Genomic DNA, 17646 nt, shown 5'->3' on the forward strand with positions numbered 1-17646 from the left:
CTTTGAGCACGGGCGGACAAGGGGCCCTTGTACCTGCCCCCCCGCCCCCGCCGCCGCCGGGGTCAGCTCGGGGCACGGGGCGGGGCCGGTGCCCCGCCCGCTGCCCGCCCCGCGGCCCGGGCTGCTCCGTGGGGGGCGGGAAGGCAGGCCCAGGAGCCCCCCCCATGGCCCCCGGCCCCTACCCCCCATCCCCCGCGTGCCCCGCCTCCTCCCACCCCCCAGAGCTGGCCCCCGGCCCCCCTCCCATAACCCTGGCCCATGCCCCAACCCCCCCACTCGCCGCTGCACCCCCTCGCCCCGTGGCCCATCTTCCACCCATCCCCCGCCTAATCCAAACCCCCACACCCCCCCCATCCCATGCCCCCCCAGCCTAGGACAGACAAAGACTCGGGCTGACTGAGAAGCAGCAACTTTAATCACTGAAATCCAAAGCTAGGGGGATGGAGGGGGTCCATAAAAGCCAAAAAAATAAAATAAAATAAAACCCCAAATAAAACCTGGGGGAGGGGGGTGGGGCCCAGATACCCCCCTTCCCCCCGCAGCAACTCAGTACAAACCGTCAGGAGCGGGAGGCAGGCTGCCACTTCTCCAGGGAGGTGACCCCCCACCCCCCAAAGTCTACCCCCAACTCCATAACCAGAAAAAGGCCCCACCCCAGAGCCAGGAGGGCTGGGGGGGAGCAGGGGCCAAGCCAGGGTGCTGCCCCCCCGCAGGAGGAGCCTGGAGGTTGAGAGGGGAGGAGGGGCTGGTACCTGCTGCATAGTCAGCGGAGGGGCCGGGGCTGGAGCAAAGTGCGAACCAGGTGCCTGAGAATCAGGGTTTGGGGGGCTGGGGTGTCCCCCCCATCATGGGCCAGTGATAGGAGCTGGTGGGGGCAGGAACAGCTGGGAACCACCCCCCCTCGCCCCCTCCCATATAGTTAAAAACCGGACAAATCGCCCCCACGGGGGTCCACTCTGACCTGGGGGGGCCTCCCAACCCCGTTTCCTGGGGGCTGCTGTGCTGGAGACACCCCTGTCCTGGGGCTGGGGGGGGGCATCAGGACCAGCCATAGGGGGTCCCCTGTTATACCAACCCCCCCAATATAGGGAGAAGGGTGAAGATGGGGTGCAGCACCCTCTCCGGCCCCCCCTCTGAGTCCAGTGGTGGTGGCGGGGGCTCAGGAGAGCTGGTGGGGGGCCTCGAGCATCTCCATGAGGAAGGTGTCGATGGGGGTGTCCCCGATGAGCTTGAAGAAGAAGAGGTGCTCCAGGCACTTCAGCCCAATGGAGCGCAGGGCCGGCAGCCGCAACAGCAGCTTGGCAAACCTGGGGGGGTACCAGAGGCGGGGCGGGTCAAGGGGGGCAGGGGTGGCATGAGACGACCACCCAAGCTCCCCTGTCCCAAGCTCCCACCCCTCCAGGGCTGCAACCCTGACCCCCGCCCCCCATCACCCCCAGGCCCCCCCACCCCCCCGTACCTGCCCTGCTGCTCCGGGTACTTCTGCTTGCAGTAGGACTCCAGCGATGCGTACACCTTCTCCCGCAGCAGCTCTACCTCCCCCGGGTTCGACAGCCCCTTGGCGTCTGCAGGAGGAGAACGTCAGGGGTCACGGCGTGCCCCGCGACCTGGCCCTTGGCTCCCCTCTCCCCCAGCCAGAGTCCCTGCATGGAACTGGGCCTGCCCGCAACAGCTCAGCCTGTGACGGGCTGGGATGGAAGACGGGCATGTGGGGACTCAAAGCAGGGCAAGCCAGGTGCTCTGGCAGTCACAGCCCACCCAACACCTGCTTGAGGCGGTGTGTGACCCCCAGCCCAACCCCTCGGATGTCCTGGTCTGGCCGCATCCTCACACCTCAGCCCAAGGCCCCGAGGTTAAGGCACAGGCAGAGATGCCGAGCAGAGTCCAGACTCTGCTGCAGAAAGGAAGAAACACCTCTGCCCCGCTCCCCTGACGCAAGGGGAAGCTCCCTCCTGTCCCCAAGGCAGCACTGGGTTGACCCTGAGCAGAGGTACAAGAACCTCCAGGCACCCCCGGGGGTGACCGCCAGCAGCACTAGGACAGTCGTCGCCAGCCCCAGCCTGAACTGTTGCCACCAGCCAGCGCTGCTGGACCCCTATAGCAGCCGGAGAGAGAAAATCTCCTGGCAGAGCCTCGACGCCTAGGAAACCCCAGCTCCCCCCGCTGTGCCCACCAGCCCTGACAATGGCAGTGCCAGAGACAACGCCGGTCCCAGTCGCTCCCCTGTTCCCAGTCACTGCCTCAGGGCCCAGCTCTGCTTTCCTGTCTGTCCTGGTCCCTGCCCACGCACCTGGGTTGAAGAGGATGATGGCGCGCAGACAGCCCAGCTCCGTCTTGTCCATGCGCATGTCCCGCATTTTGGACACCAGCTCCGTCAGCACCCTGGAGACGGGGTGGGGGGAACCCGTCAGCTGGGGGGCTGGAACCCCCACCGTGCCCCAGCCGGGGGAGGGGAGGGGAGGGGAGCTCGGTGGCAGCTCCCCAGCCCCCTCGGCCCCCCCCGCCCCCCACCTGTCAAAGATGGCGCCTACACCGGCGCTGTGGGCACTGTTGCGATGCACATGCAGCCCTGTGGCCAGGAGGATGCCATCCTTCACCGAGATGGAGCGGTGCGAGAATGACGCAATCAGCAGCTCGTTCCAGCCTGCCAGAAGCCAGGGGAACTTGGTCACTACTGGGCCAGGCCCCCCACCTCCAACCCCTCTACCTCCATCATTTCCATCTCCAGATCCTCCCACATTAAAAAACCACTGAGCCCAAACCAGCAGGGCAGGGGTAGACATCCTGGCTCCCCTGCCCTCCCGCACCCAGCAGGTCTAACTCCTCCTCCCCCCCCACTCACCGGCCCGCAGCAGGATGACCTGGTCGTCAAGGGGCAGCTCAGAGAAGTGGGGGATGCGCTTGGCCCATTCCACCAGCGTGAACAGCTGCTTGTCAGCTGCTTGGCAGATGTTGGTTACCGGATCGTTGGGCTGTGGGATTGGGATGGGGGGGAAAATCAGAAGCTGGCGCTGCTGGGCTCCCCACCGTGCTCCCCCCACGCCCCCAGCACGGAGCTGCAGCCTTCTTCTCCCCCAGGACTCTTCCCCAGCCCCCACAGGACACCCCCTCTCCCTTCCTCACCCCCCTTCCCTCTGCTGACCGAGCTCCCGCCGCTGGCCGACCCGTCCACGCTTTGGTCCGACTTCTGCTCCACGGCCAGCTCAGCATCCAGGATCTTCTCCACTGGCATTTCCTCGTTGGCGCTGGCCCCCAGCTCATTGTCCCCCTCCTTCTCCTTGCCCCGCTGCCGCTCCTCCTGCACCGCTGGGGGGGATGGGGCAGTCTCCAGGTCAGCCACAGCCCTCCAAACCCCTTGGTCCATCCCCCTCTGGCAGCACTAGACCCGCCCCTTTGCCCCCAGCCCCGCCCCATGGGTATGGGCATCTTCCTTCTTCCAACAGCCAGGCCCTCCTGGGAGCAGCACACTGGCCCCGCCCCCTGGGACCTAGCCCCACCTACCCAGAACATATACTCCTACTTCCATCAGCTCTGGCCCCACCCCAGCAGGCTTGGCTACACCCCTAGCACTCCTAGCCCCACCCACAAGTAAAATGACTTCATGCTTCCTGCCAGTAGTCTGGCAGTGCAAGCCACACCTCCCACCCCATAGGCCTGCCACAAGACAAGTACCTTCATACTTCATGCTAGTGGTCCCACAGTGCAAGCCCCACCCCCAGGCTATAGCCCTGCCCTCAATCAAGGTAGCACATGCTTCGTGCTCCCTACACCCTAACTCTGCTCTCAGAATAATACCTTTAACCTTCATGCCTCATACTAGTGGCCCAGCAGTGCTAGTGCTAGTCCCAGCCCCAGCCCCTAGCCCCGTACCCAGGCAGGTACCTTCGCGCTTCATGCCGGTGGCCAGGCACTTCTGGTAGCGGCAGTACTGGCAGCGGTTGCGCTGGCGCTTGTCCACCACACAGTCCTTGTTGTCCCGGCACGTATAGGTCAGGTCCTTGCGGATCGTCCGTTTGAAGAAACCTTTGCAGCCCTCACAGCTGTACACGCCATAGTGCTTACCTGCACAGAAGATGCGGGGCTCAGCTAGGACCCTGGTGTCCAGGGCCTGACCTCCAGGCATGAAAACTCAGCACCTGGGATTCAGCACTCAGCATTTGGGGCCCAGTACCACCTTCCTACAACCCACCAGATGCACCAGAGCTGGGGAAGAACCAAAGTTTCCGGTGTCTGGCCACCCACCAAGATTGCACCACTCCTCAGAGCTGTGACAGAACCCAGGCATCCTGGCTCCCAAACCCTGCTCCCCACTCCCCAAAGCTGGGACAGAACCCAAGTGCCTGGGCTCCCCACGGCCCCAAACCCCACTGCTCCCCAGAGGTGGAAGAGCAGAACCCGGGCATCCTGGATTTCAGCCCCCACCCCCTGTAACTCACCAGATCCCCCTAACTGGCAGAGATGAGACAGGAGAACCAGACACCCAAGCTGGCAGCCTCTCCCTGTTTCAACCCCCCAGATCCTGCTGCTTCTGAGCCAGGACAGAACCAGGTGCCCTGGCTCCCTGCCCCACCCTGCTCTAACCCCGCAGAGCTCCGGGCTCCCCCTAGCACTGTAACCCAGCAGACGCCAGGAGCCGAAAATAAGACCTAAGTGTCTTGCCCTGCTCTGCACACCCCGTACCTGATGACCTGTCCCCACAGATGGCGCAGAGGCGCTTCCCAGGCATCATGCCACCGTGGGGGTGGCAAGGAACCCCCCGCATGCCCAACGGTGGCTTTACATCATCCGAGCTGCTCACCGAGTGCAGTCCCGACAGGTTCACCGTGGAGTTGATCTGTGCCAGGAAGAGAGGAGAGGCATGAACAACTGGTGCCTCCTAAGACTGGGGGGGGCACCATTTGTAGGTGGCAGCATTGGTGGGGGAGGGAGGCAAGCAGCGAGCGGTGACCATCCACAGACGGCAGTGGTGGCAGTGAGGCAGGTGCAGGTGGCGAGTGGCGACCACACGCACAAGCCGGCGGTGGCCAATCTCAGGCCCCGCCCCACCCGTGCCCCGTCTATGAGTTGCTTATGGGAAGGGGAGAAGGGATCAATGCGGTGGAGCGAGCCACATGCCCCTGCCCAGCTGTGCTGGGGAAGCACCTGCTCCCAATCCCCTACCTCACCCGCCAAGATCATGGGGAGCCCCTGTCCTGCCCACTCCCCGCAAAGCCTTCGTGCCCCCTCGGGCCACCCAAGGGCTGCCACAACCCTCTCGGGTCACCTGTGATGCCCCCTGGTGACCCCCGCAGGCCACCCGCCACCCCAGATCCCTCGGGCCACCCGAGATTCCCTCCATACCCTCACTGCACCCAAGACCAGCCCCACCCCCACCTTGTGACCCCTTAGTGCCCCCATGACAGCCCTACCACCCTGGGTGACCCCGCGACCCCTCATGCCCCCTTGGCAGCCCTGTCACCCCTGAGTGACCCTGCAACCCCTTGTGCCCCCTTGACAACCCTGTCACCCATGGGTGACCCCGCAACCCCTCACGCCCCCTTGGCAGCCCTGCCACCCCAGGTGACCCCATGACCCCTCATGCCCCCTTGGCAGCCCTGTCACCCATGGGTGACCCCGCGACCCCTCGTGCCCCGTTGGCAGCCCTGCCACCCCAGGTGACCCCATGACCCCTCGTGCCCCCTTGGCAGCCCTGTCACCCCTGGGTGGCCCTGCAACCCCTCATGCCCCCTTGACAACCCTGTCACCCATGGGTGACCCCGCAACCCCTTGGCAGCCCTGCCACCCCGGGTGACCCCGCGACCCCTCGTGCCCCCTTGGCAGCCCTGTCACCCCCGGGTGACCCCGCGACCCCTCATGCCCCCTTGGCAGCCCTGTCACCCCCCTGGGTGACCCCGCGACCCCTCGTGCCCCCTTGGCAGCCCTGTCACCCCCCTGGGTGACCCCGCGACCCCTCGTGCCCCATTGGCAGCCCTGTCACCCATGGGTGACCCCGCGACCCCTCGTGCCCCCTTGGCAGCCCTGCCACCCCAGGTGACCCCATGACCCCTCGTGCCCCCTTGGCAGCCCTGTCACCCCTGGGTGGCCCTGCAACCCCTCATACCCCATTGGCAGCCCTGTCACCCATGGGTTACCTCATGACCCCTCATGCCCCGTTGGCAGCCCTGCCACCCCGGGTGACCCCGCGACCCCTCGTGCCCCCTTGGCAGCCCTGTCACCCCCCTGGGTGACCCTGCGACCCCTCATGCCCCATTGGCAGCCCTGTCACCCCCGGGTGACCCCGCGATCCCTCGTGCCCCCTTGGTGGCCCGGCCCGGCCCTACCTGCGGGCTGCTGACGGGCCCGTACCCGACGGCGGGCGTGGCGGGCAGGCCGGGGGAGCCCATGGAGGAGCTGATGACGGGGAAGGGGGAGCCGAGGCTGGCGCCGGGCGAGCCCAGGGCGGAGGTCATGGCCGCGCCGATCATGGAGGGCGGCAGCGGGGCCGGGGGCTCCGGCGGGGGCGGCGGCGACGAGCTGAGAGACGAGCTGTCCGGGCTGCGGCAGTCTGGGGGAGGGGTCACGGGGCTGTGACCTCTGACCCCGCGACCCCACCCCGCCCTCGCGCCCCCGCCCCCCGCACGTGACCCCCCCGTCACCATGGCAACCGCCGCGCCCGCCCCGCGCTCACCGCGGTCGCTGTCTCCCATCCCGCCCCGCCCCGCCCGGGGGCTCCGGGCCGCGCACCCCCGGGCTCCGGCCTGCTCCGCCGCCGCGGGACCCGCACTCCCACACTGCACCGCGCCGCCGCCCGCCCCGGCCCGGCCCGGCATGCCCCGCGCGCGCCTGCACGGCCGCCGCCGTCCCGGCCTGCACCGCGCCGCGCCCCACTGTCCCCCTCCGTCACCATAGAGACGGCGCGTCCCGCTTGGCCCCCACCCTTGGCGACAGGCCCGGCACAGAGCGGCGGCACCCGCCAAACCGCCTTCACACTAGCCATAGAGACGAGGCTCCGACGCCCGCTCCCCCCGCACCATGGAGACGGTTCATTCCAAACAGTCCTCCCGTGACCATGGAGACGCCGTGTCCCGCACCTGTACACACCCCCTGTGAGTCACCGGGACGGGCACGTCCCAGACTGTCCGCTCTTGGGCTGGGAGGGGGGTTAGAAACTTCATCAGTCCCGCAACAAAGATGGCGGCCGCCAGTCCGGCCTTCCCGTGCCCCTCACAAAGATGGCGCCCGGACACTGCAGGATTGCCATGTCGGTGAGGGCAAGATTAGGTCATGCGCGGCCGCCATGTTTGTAAGGGGCAGTGCCTTCCGCGTTGGAGGGACCGACGCTGAGGGCTGGTCCCGCGAGATGCCGCGGGGCGGAGCCTGAGTGCCACGTCGGGGCGAGCCCCAGGTAGCGGATCACGGGCACGGTGAGCGCCCTCAGAGGCGGGCGGGGCAGAGGGGCCACGTCCCCCCGGGGTACAGAGCGGCACGGGTGGCGGCCCACAAGGGCACGCGGCGATAGAGAGCCGGGCCCATAGAGACGAGAGGGAGCTAGAGGGGCCCTTCGGCGGGCCATAGGGACAGGGCGAAGGCTGGCCAGAGCGGCAACTCATGGCCTCCTTCCCCGTGGCTACAGAGACGAGGGGCGGCGTGTGGAGCGCGAGGCTAGAAGAGCCCTGGGTCCGGGGACCATAGAGATCTTGGGGTGGCGGGGACCGGAAGGGCTACCCGGATGTGAGGACGTGGGGAAAAGGAGACGGGCGCCCCTAGCGACGCTCTAGCTGCTCTCTCGTCTGTCTCTATGACCCAGCCCATGATGCCGCTTTCGCTGGGACCCGCAGCGAGCGCTTCTCTAGGCACCGCTCTAGGCCCCTCCTTTCATCTCTGTGGTGCATCCTTTCTCCCCCTCCGCCACTCTGAGTCTGCAGGGTTGTGTCTGCCTTGCCTCCCTGGAGCTGGGCCGAGAGGTGTCTGGACCCCCTTCCTTGCCCCTATGATTTTGCTCTGCCTCCCCAAGGATCCTTCCCCATCCCTTCTTCCCCAGCCTGTGGCCCTGCGCTGACCCCCTCCCTCTTTGGGACGCGCGGGGGGCAGCCTGGGACTGACAGCAAGGGGCATATTCCCCCTCCCTCTTCCCAGCAGCGGCAGCACAATGGCAGCCCCTCGCCCAGCGTGGAGCCGAACAGGACTCTGCAGCCCACTTGCTGTCGTGGTGGCCTGCGTGGTGTTGATACCGACTGCCTCCCAGCGTGAGGACTTCCATGGCCACTCGCACGAGGGTTTGCACCACGGGCACAGCCATGCTGCCCACGGCCACTCACATGAGGACCATGGGCATGGCCACTCGCACAAGCATGTGGGCCATGGCCACAGCCACGCTGACCACGGCCACTCTGACGAGGACTTCCACCACGGGCACAGCCATGCTCACCATGGCCATGCGCATGAGGACTTCCATGACCATGGCCACATGCACGAGGACTACCATGGCCATTCCCACAATGACCTGCACCATGGCCATGATCACTTGCACGTTGACATCCACCTGGATCATGCCCATGGGGGTCTCCATGGCCCTGGGCAGGCTGATGCTAGGCACCCCGCAGACAGCTCCCCCAGCCAGCAGCTGCCACAGGAGCGGCTGGACCCAGTCCAGTTGTGGACCCACGTAAGTTCCTGCGTAGCATGATGGAGGCATCACGAGCTGCACACCAGGGCTTCATTGGCCGCCTGACTCCGTCTCTCCTCTCCTTCACTTTGTAGGCCGTGGGTGCCACACTGCTGATCAGCGCCGCCCCCTACTTCATTCTCTTCCTCATTCCCGTGGAATCCAACACGTCCCAGCACCAGGCCCTGCTCAAGCTGCTGCTCAGCTTTGCCTCGGGAGGGCTCCTGGGAGATGCCTTCCTGCACCTCATCCCCCATGCCCTGGGTGAGTGCCAGGCTGGCTTGGGAGGGGGCAGGGGCTAGGCTCCTGCCTTGATCCCTGACCTCTCTGGCATCTTCCCTCCCCAGTGCCCCATTCCCACCACGAAGAGGGCAGTCACACCCACTCCCACCCACAGGTGCCTGGACATGGACATTCCCACCAAGGTAAAGGTGGGGGTGAGCAGGGGAGGGAGGAGCATGTTGGGTATGAGGTGGCTAAGCTACAGCCACCCCTGACCCCCTGCCCTGGTCCCGCCGCGCCCAGGGCCAGAGCACCAACAGATGATGTCAGTGGGGATCTGGGTGCTGGCCGGGATTGTTGCCTTCCTGGTGGTGGAGAAATTCGTGCGACACGTGAAAGGGGGACACGGACATGGGCACAGCCACAATGGGCACAGCCACGGTATGTGCAGCCTAGGAACACCCCTCTTCTTCCTGGGCCCCTACAGTCTCCCTCCAGCCACATTCCTGGTCCCTGCGGGGGCCCAGAATTTCATTAGGACCCGCCATCACAGCCCATGAGGCAGAGCCCTCATCTCCCTGCTAACAAGGGCTGGGGAGCTCCTGTCCCCAGCGGCTGGCTCTCAGAGGGGTCGCACAGAATCCCTGAGGAGGGGGAGGGGACTCCTGAGGGGATGGGGCCGGGGGGTGGTGTGGGGGGTCCCTGTAACCTTGTGTGCATGAACTCATGCCCCACTGTCTCTCCATAGCCCCCAAGGTGAAAAGCAGCTCCGGAGAGGAGGATGAGGGGCCCCGGGTCGAAGGGCTGCGGGAGAGGAAGGCTGGCCGGAGTGGTGTCCCCGACACAGCAGTGCAGAGGAAGAGAGGCCGGGAGCCCGAGCCGAAAACCCTGGAATCCAGTGAGAGAGGGGGGCAAGGGGGCTGGGATTTAGGTCGGAGGCTGGAGGGGGGGGGCGGGCACAGCATAGGGAGTCCTTCGCTCTCACTGGCCCCCACCCCTGTCCCCCACTGCAGCAATGCGGGTGTCAGGCTACCTGAACCTGGCAGCCGACCTGGCGCACAACTTTACAGACGGGCTGGCCATCGGGGCCTCTTTCCTGGCGGGCACCAGCGTGGGGGCTGTGACCACGCTCACCGTTCTGCTGCATGAGGTGCCCCATGAGGTTGGGGACTTTGCCATCCTCGTTCAGTTCGGGCTGCAGCAAGCGCAAGGTACCATGGACCCACCCCCTTCCCCCCACCCCTGCTCCCTTGGGAGTCACACTTCAGGCACCCCATCTCTCAGGGGTCACCCCATCCTGATGTCCACCCATCTCTGGAACTCCCCAGTTTCCCTGGGGTACCCCCCAACCCCAGGACTCCTTTGATCCCCCAGGAGTTACCTCCCAGTACTTCTCCCAACCCTCCCATATCCCTCAGGAGGCACCCCCCCATTTCCCAGGAGTTACTCCTGAGTGCTGCCCCCCCATTTCCCAGGGGTCACCCACCAGCACTCCTCCCATCTCTAAGACCACCCAGTTCCCCCAGGGGTCACTCCCCAGTGCTCCCCATATGCTCTGAAGGCCCTCCCACATCTCCCAGGCATCACCCCCGGCACCTCTCTCATCTCACAAGACCTCCAAAGTCCCCAGGAGTCACACGCCCAACATCTGTGGTACCCCCAAGGGTTACTCCCCTGTGCCTCCTCATGCTTCTAGGATCACCTGTCCCCAAGGGGGCATCCCCCATTCCTCCCCCCATGCCCTCCCCACTTCCTGGGCATCATCCCCAAGTGCCCCCTGAATTGTCCCAGGGCTTTCCCCAGCACCCCTCCCAACCCCAACCCCCCTAATTCCCTGGGATGCATCCCCAATACCACTTCCAACCCTGGGACCCCCAGCCCCATCAGTCATACTCTGAGGACCTTGCCATTTCCCAGGGGTCATCCCCAGGACTCTCCATTTCTATCCACCTGCTCCTTTCTCCCCTGTAAACGCCACCCCCCCCCCGGTGAATCCCTGCCATTCCCCTCTGCTGCCCCCTCATGTGCCACTGTCCCCCTGGGATGTCCTGGGCTCCCCCCAGCCCCCTGGTCCCTTATCAGGGCCCCCCGCATCATCTCTGACCACTCCCCTGTCCCACAGGCCATGAGGCTGCAGCTGGTGACAGCACTGGGGGCACTGGCAGGCACAGCCTGCTCACTACTGGCCGAAGGCATCGGGGAGGCAGCCACGGCCTGGATCCTGCCCTTCACGGCTGGCGGGTTCATCTACGTGGGCACTGTCTCCGTCATCCCTGAGCTGCTGCGTGACACCGCCCCCCTCCAGTCCCTGCTGCAGGTCCTTGGCCTGGTGGCTGGTGTTGCCATGATGGTCCTCATCGCCCACTATGAGTAGCTGGCGTGCTGGGGGGCAGTGAGGGCAAGGCAGGGGTCCCAGGTGCCCTGAAGCCTCCCAGGGTAGGGGACTGCTGTCTGTATTGGGGTCTGCTATAGACCTTGGGGCAGAGCCAGGCACAGGGCACCTTCCCCCCTCCCCCAAGCTAGGCGTGGCAGGGGCTGTGCAGACCCCCACGGCCCTGGAGCCACGGGCAGACGGGCTGGGGCAGTTGGGGCATTGCGTGACCCCGAGAGCTCTGCCCTTGGGCCCGTGCTGCACCTCGCCTGGGGGGCAGTGGGGTCCCATTCCTGGCTGGGTTGTGGGGGCAGCAGGACTGCATGGGGGCGGGGGGGTTGTTTCCCAGAATCCTCTGAGCGGGGTGCTGTTCCCTTGCCCCCCACGAAGCGGGTTGGGGGGGGGTCCTTCCTCTCTCGGGACCAAGGGCGGGGGTTGTGGGGGAGGGGACAAGTGGACCCAGGCGCCCGGTCCCCCCAGCGTGTGCGGCCGGGGGGGGGTGGGGGCGCGTTTTGTACGTGATTGAGTCTTTTGTACGGGGGGGGCCTGTGGCCGATGTGCAAAACAAGCAATGAATGAATTAAAGGATCCGCTCCGGCTCTGCTCCCAGTCCGGGGGGGGGGGGACCTGCCTGCGGCCCCGCGTCGCTCCCCGTCAACACCGCAGCCGAGCTGGGCCGGGCCCCGCGCCGGCCCGGAGGACCGAGCAGCGAGCGGCGGCCAGAGTGACCCGGCGCGAGGCGCCGCGTCTCGCTGCCCCGCACTTCCGGGCCCGACCCCGCCATGGCCGCCCCGCTGCGCCTCCGCGCCGCCCTGGCGCTCGTCACAGGTGGCGGCTGGGGCCGGGGGTGGCGGGCGGGCGGAGGGGAGGGGAGGGGACGGGGGGCGGCGGCGGCCCGTGACCCGCTCCGCTCCGCTCCGCGCAGGAGGGGGCGGCGGCATCGGCGCGGCGGTCTGCGCCCGCCTGGCCCGCGAGGGCGCGCGCGTGGCGGTGGCGGACCGCGACGAGGCGGCGGCGGCGCGCACCGCGCGGGGGCTGCCCCGGGCCGCGCCGGGCCAGGAGCACGAGGCCTTCGGCGTCGACGTCGCCTGCGCCCGCAGCGTCGGCCAGCTCCTGGCCCGGGTCCAGGTAACTCGGCCCGGGCGTGCAGGCCCCTGGTCCCGCCGCGCCCCCCGCCCCCACCGCCTTTCCGGAGCCGGCGGGGGGAGGGTCAGGCATCCGGGTTCCTGGCCCCGTGCCACCAGCACCGGGGGCCCAGGCGTCTGCACGCCCGCCCGCCTCAGAGCTGGGGGGTCCGGGCCCCCGGCCCGTGTGTCCGGCCTCCAGGCTCCCATTGGAACCACTAGGCCCCGCTCCCTTCCCGGAGCCAAGAGGGACCTGGGGCATCCAGGATCCTACTTCCCCGCCTCCCCCTGGCCTGGGAACGACCCCAGGCGTCCAGGTCCCTTCTCCCTGGGCTACAGCCCCCCATGCCGAGCTGGGGAGAGACCCGGGCTCTCCTGCCCCCCGCCCCCAGCAGCGCCTGGAGGGAACCCAGGTGTCCTGACCCAGGCATCCGGCAGGCCCGGTTCTCGGCCGTGCCCCCCGTGTGTGTGAACTGTGCTGGGATCACCCGGGACGAGTTCCTGCTCAAGCAGACAGAGGCCGCATTCGATGAGGTCGTTGCCGTCAACCTCAAGGTACAGATGGATGGGCGGGGGGCTGAGACAGGAGCTGGGATCCCAACGTGACACCCCCCCGCCTCTCCCCAGGGCACCTTCCTGGTCACGCAGGCCGTGGCACAGGCGCTGGTGCAGAGCGGTGCCCCTGGTGGCTCCATCATCAACCTGGGCAGCATCGTGGGCAAGGTGAGGGCCATGAGCTTCCCTGGGACACTGTCCTGGGCTAGGGAAGAGAGCAGGACTGCAAGCTTCCCAGCAGCAGTGCCCCAGAGAGGATGGATGTGCAGTGCTGCAAGCTTCCTCTGAGCAGTTCCTTGGCTCAAACCTTACACCCTCCCTTCCACCCAACTCTCTCCGGCAGGTAGGAAACCTGGGGCAGGTGAACTACGTGGCGTCCAAGGCAGGCGTGGAGGGGCTGACCAAGACCGCTGCCAGGGAGCTGGCCAGGTGCGGGGGAGCCAGATGGCCCAGCTAGGCTGGGGGGGCGGGAGAGGCATGGGGTGAGACCCACCGCATCACTATACCCCCACCACCACGCAGGTACGGGATCCGCTGCAACGTAGTGCTGCCTGGCTTCATCCGCACCCCCATGACGGAGCAAGTGCCCCCCAAAGTGATGGAGAAGGTACTGCAGCCCCTCTCTCTTTTGCTGTGAACAGTGCCCTGGAGGGGGAGAAAGGGGCACCTATATCCCTGACCCCCATCTTTCCATCCTCAGTTATTAGCACTGGTGCCTATGGGACGGCTCGGAGACCCCGAAGGTCAGAGGCACCTGGATCGGGGCGCTGGGGAATATTGGAGGGGCTGGGCCAAGGGCATGTGTGGTTGTGAGTGAGGGCTGGGGGCTGTGCGCCCAGACTGGGGGGCCTGTGAGCGCAATCTCGGTGTATGGATGCTGCCTCTGATCCCCTCCCCGCCCTGCTCCCCACCCAGAGGTAGCTGACGTCTGCGCCTTCCTGGCCTCAGAGGAGAGTCGTTACATCACAGGGGCCAGCGTGGAGGTGACAGGTAGGGGGGGAGCCAGTAAAGGGGGGCAGGGTCTATCTGCCCTGTCCCAGGGCTTCACACTCCCTCTCTTGTTTCAGGGGGGCTCTTTCTCTGATGGACCTGCCCCCTACCCTGCTGCTGGGAGGTCCAGCAGTTCCCAGAAGCCTTTGCTCTGAGCTCCCGCCTCCGCCCCCCGGGTGGTGGAGCTTGGGGGGCGGCATCCAGCATTTCCCAAGTGCCTCTGCAGCTGCCTTCCCTGCCCCCAAGCCCAGCCTGGGCGGGGGACACCGGGGGCCCTGCTGGCTCATCACACTATAATAAATCGGTCATCGTACCTGGAAAGACGGTGTCGGGCTGAATTTTTCTCTTTTTCCCGCCACCCCCCCAACCCTGGACGCCTGGGTTCTTTCTCCGGCACTAGGAACTCGGATGTCTCAGTCCTTAGCACCCCCACAACCTGCTTCATGCCTCAGTTTCCCCACCCCCCGCCCCCACTGTCACCCAGCGACAAATCCCAGCCGTGTGGCCGCATTAATGAGCAGCAAGGGGCAGCTGGGGAAGGGGGGGGTTCATGGGGGGCCGGGGATTAGGGGCCAGGATAATGGGAGCGGGAGAGGGGCGGGGGCCGGGGGGATGCCTGCCATTCACAGCCCCATCTCTCGGGGCAACGGGCAACGCTGAACACAAAGGGGCCGGGGGCACTGGGACCCACCCCCCCCCACCCACCCACCGCCGGCTGCCTTGGAACCAAGCAAGGCCCCCGCACACGCGTGTGCTTGTGTGTGCCAGGATCGGGGCCCACTTCTAGGGTCCAGGGGACCCCGCTGTCCTGCCAGTCCCCCTCCTCTCCCTGGGTGGCCCCCCCAGACACAGTGGGGCAGGGAGGAGGGGAAGGACACACACGGTGCCCCACGGGGGGGAGGGGGCGGCCCCCAGGCCTATTCAGGCCGGTGGAGGGTCCCCGCCCCTCCCCCTCTATGCTATTGTGGCCCAGCGGCCCGGCCCCTCGGGGTGGGGGTGGCCGGGACACGTCCCCCGTCCATCTATCCGTCTGCACACACGCCTGGGACGGAGGGAGCGCGGAGGCCCCAGCGGCTGGAGATGGGGGTCCCGGCCCCCCACCGAGGCTGCACCCCTCCATCTGGCTTTGGAGATGGGGCACTGGGGATGTCAGGGAGTGGGGCTGGGGGCCACGGAGCTGTAGGAGTTGAGCTGGGGGTGGGGGCTCAGGTTCAATAGGGGGCAAATGGGGCCTGGTGGGGTGGGAAGTGAGTGGGGGGGCTGGAGGGGGCAGAAGGCCCCCCGTTTACCTCAGAGGAAGGCATTTAGGAGTGATCTGGGGCTGCCCCCCACACCTGCCTTGGATGGACAGATGGACGGACAGATGGACAGACAGACCAGGATGCCTGCAAGGCCTCAGCTCTTTGTGCCCTACGCTGCCCATGGCTCCCGCTGTCTGTGCCCCCCCCACTTCTTGGGGGTAACCCGTAGGCGATTGCCTATGAGTGTGCGGGGGGAGGTGCAGTGCTGGCATGGGGGTGGGGGCGGGTTCAGCACACGCGTGTCCCTGTGTGTGTGCACATCTGTGTGTTCAGTCTGTATCGGGATGGGGGTGGGGTCAGCAGTTCTATGCATGTGCCAGGTGTGTGTTAGAGGTGCATACGTGTGGGTGTGTGTTAGGCTGTCATGCTGGCATCCTGTGTGTTAGTGTGCAGGAAGTAGGGTGTGTTGGGGCACCTGATGTGTCACCGTACTGGGGATTGAGGGGGACATATGTGTTTGCAGGTGTCTATGTGTTAGCATGTGGGGGGTAGGGTATTTGCAGGGGAGCACGTGGCAGGGTGGGGGGTACCTGCGTGTTAGTATTTGCAGATGTAATAGCATTGTTGGGCATCCCATGTGTCAGCACGTGTTCACATGTGTCTGTGGGTTACCACGCAGAATTTAGCCTGTTCTTCTGCACTGGTGTGTGCGTTGTCAGGTGTCCTGGGTGTTGCCACACATTGGTGTGTTCTAGCATGTGTCTTGTGTGTTTGTGTGTCAGATCTAACCTGTTGCTCTGGGGGGAGGGAGGAGCCCCTGCCCTGGGGGTTGTTGAGGAGGGGGGGAAGAAGACAGCCAGGGAGCCCCTGCCCCGGGCTCTTCTGAGCTGTTCCCAGCTCATGTCCCAGGTCCCCAGCAGACGTGTGTGTGTGTGCGCGCACGAGGAAGCCGCAGGTGACTTGGGGAGTGTGTCCTCCAAGACGCACATACTTGAGCGCACATGAGCTGTGCGGTAAGGCCCCATGCACCTGTAAGTTCACATGTATGCATATATGTATGTGCACACATGTCCTGGTTTGTTTCCACTTGTTCTCATGAGCATTCATCAGGTTGCACAAGTGTGAGCTCACAAGGACAGTGAGTTCACACGGGCTCCAGTCAGCATCTATGCACAAGTAAGGTGAGTGCAAGTGGGGGGAGGCATTGACTTCTGTGTGACCGTGTGTGTCCTGTCTCAGGATCTACGTGGGCAGCTGTGAGTTCACACTTCCTGAAAGAGAATGCGTGCGAGTTCATATGTATCGTTTAGTTCTCTGCATGTGCCATCCTCTGCATGCCTGGAGCTTCAGGTCAGGTCACGTGTGCAAATTGGTACTAGTTGCCATGTTTTTGAAGCGTGCACTTCACACACGTGACTCCACAGACTCAGGGTCGTGTGTGTTGCCCAGTTCACACAAGTCAATCCCTACATGTAGCCAATGGATGGCTGAACTTGTGTGCAAAGACTTCACTTATTTGTGAATCCACGTGCATGTGTCAAGGCTTGCCTATGTACCTGCGGTGGTTCCCCGTGCCACGTATGTGCATGCACGGGTCATATGCGTTTCATTGCCTAGCGGCGTTTCCTCTCGTGTGCGGGACGTGTCCACGTGGGTTTGCCCTCTGTGGGCAAGGCTGCCGCCTGGACCCGTACTGCGCGACACACATGGCCTGCCAGCAGCATGTGCTTGTGTGCATGCACGCCTCCTCATATGTGAGCGCCGGGTCCTGATTGTCCAAACGCAATTCTTGTGTCTGCCCCAAGAATTGAGTGTGGACGTCGGGAGCCGCCGTTCCCCACCGACGCCTGGCGGAGACCCCTGCACCCTACTGCTGTCAGCCCCCCTTGACCTCTGACCCCCTTTTCTCCATAGGCCCTGACGGATGGTGGGGAGGGGGGCACCCAGGTCTCTAATTCCCCATAAGTAATGGGGTGTACTCCCAGGAGCTGACTGGCCGCCAGGGGTAGGGTACAAGTGCAGGGAGCCCCCCCCCCACCCTCCACTGGATGACAGGTGTGAGCATGGAGCGGGGGGTCGGGGCGGATGTGGGGTGGGGAAGCCAAGGCCGAGACAGTGCTCCTCCCCCACCCTGCTGCCCCCCTCCCTGCCCCACAATCCCCTGGGCCCTTTCAGGGAGCACAATGGGGCAGGAGGGGGCGGCCTGTGTGGTCTGGCCCCATTCAGAGGCCTGGTTGGCAGCCGGCAGCACCCCCGCCCCTACACACACACGCGCGCGCACGCACGCACACACACACACACACACACACACACGCGCGCGCACGCACAGAGAAAAGCAGCAAAGGAACAGGGGGGGCGCACTGAGAGGGGCACAGGCCCCCCTGCCCTGCTGGCACCCCATGGCCCCCACACCCATGGGCGATGTGGGTCGCTGGGGTCACCTCCCATGACCAACGCCTCTCAATACCCAGCTTTGAGCCCTGCCATCCAGCGGCCCCC

At 65.8% G+C, this 17646-nt stretch overlaps 3 protein-coding genes and 1 pseudogene across 7 annotated transcripts in view; 3 read left to right on the forward strand and 1 right to left on the reverse strand.

The window, feature by feature from the left end:
• The window catches only part of LOC149852950 (DLA class II histocompatibility antigen, DR-1 beta chain-like), a 298803-nt pseudogene that overhangs the window by 212373 nt on the left and 68784 nt on the right, over window positions 1-17646 (forward strand). The window lies entirely within an intron of this gene.
• Window positions 394-7170, reverse strand: RXRB (retinoid X receptor beta). Of its 4 annotated transcripts, none has more exons than XM_090029010.1 (10): window positions 7071-7170; window positions 6321-6544; window positions 4681-4834; window positions 3883-4062; window positions 3143-3306; window positions 2843-2972; window positions 2512-2644; window positions 2291-2382; window positions 1460-1565; window positions 394-1307 (listed from the first exon to the last, which is right to left on the reverse strand). In XM_090029010.1, exons 2-10 carry the CDS (start codon window positions 6462-6464, stop codon window positions 1160-1162), a joined length of 1251 nt encoding a protein of 416 aa, XP_089885136.1. In that variant the 5' UTR covers window positions 6465-6544; window positions 7071-7170; the 3' UTR covers window positions 394-1159. The 4 variants fall into 4 exon arrangements, with proteins under 4 accessions (XP_089885136.1, XP_089885135.1, XP_089885134.1 ...); XM_090029009.1 differs by lacking the exon at window positions 7071-7170 and adding an exon at window positions 7011-7035; XM_090029008.1 differs by lacking the exon at window positions 7071-7170 and adding an exon at window positions 6668-6824.
• SLC39A7 (solute carrier family 39 member 7) lies at window positions 6951-11610 on the forward strand. Its single transcript, XM_090029006.1, is given in 9 exon segments — window positions 6951-7085; window positions 8116-8644; window positions 8740-8908; window positions 8992-9069; window positions 9170-9307; window positions 9615-9764; window positions 9880-10055; window positions 10057-10077; window positions 10989-11610. Coding segments are annotated over 9 exon segments (1587 nt in total). The 5' UTR covers window positions 6951-7011; the 3' UTR covers window positions 11241-11610.
• On the forward strand, window positions 11883-14227 carry HSD17B8 (hydroxysteroid 17-beta dehydrogenase 8). Its single transcript, XM_090029018.1, has 9 exons — window positions 11883-12065; window positions 12163-12365; window positions 12800-12916; window positions 12989-13084; window positions 13260-13345; window positions 13439-13523; window positions 13617-13659; window positions 13832-13906; window positions 13984-14227. Exons 1-9 carry the CDS (start codon window positions 12020-12022, stop codon window positions 13998-14000), a joined length of 768 nt encoding a protein of 255 aa, XP_089885144.1. The 5' UTR covers window positions 11883-12019; the 3' UTR covers window positions 14001-14227.

Source organism: Crocodylus siamensis, chromosome 15 (assembly GCF_052110815.1).
Source record: "Crocodylus siamensis isolate JL-2025a chromosome 15, ASM5211081v1, whole genome shotgun sequence".
Classification (NCBI taxonomy): Eukaryota; Metazoa; Chordata; order Crocodylia; family Crocodylidae; genus Crocodylus; species Crocodylus siamensis.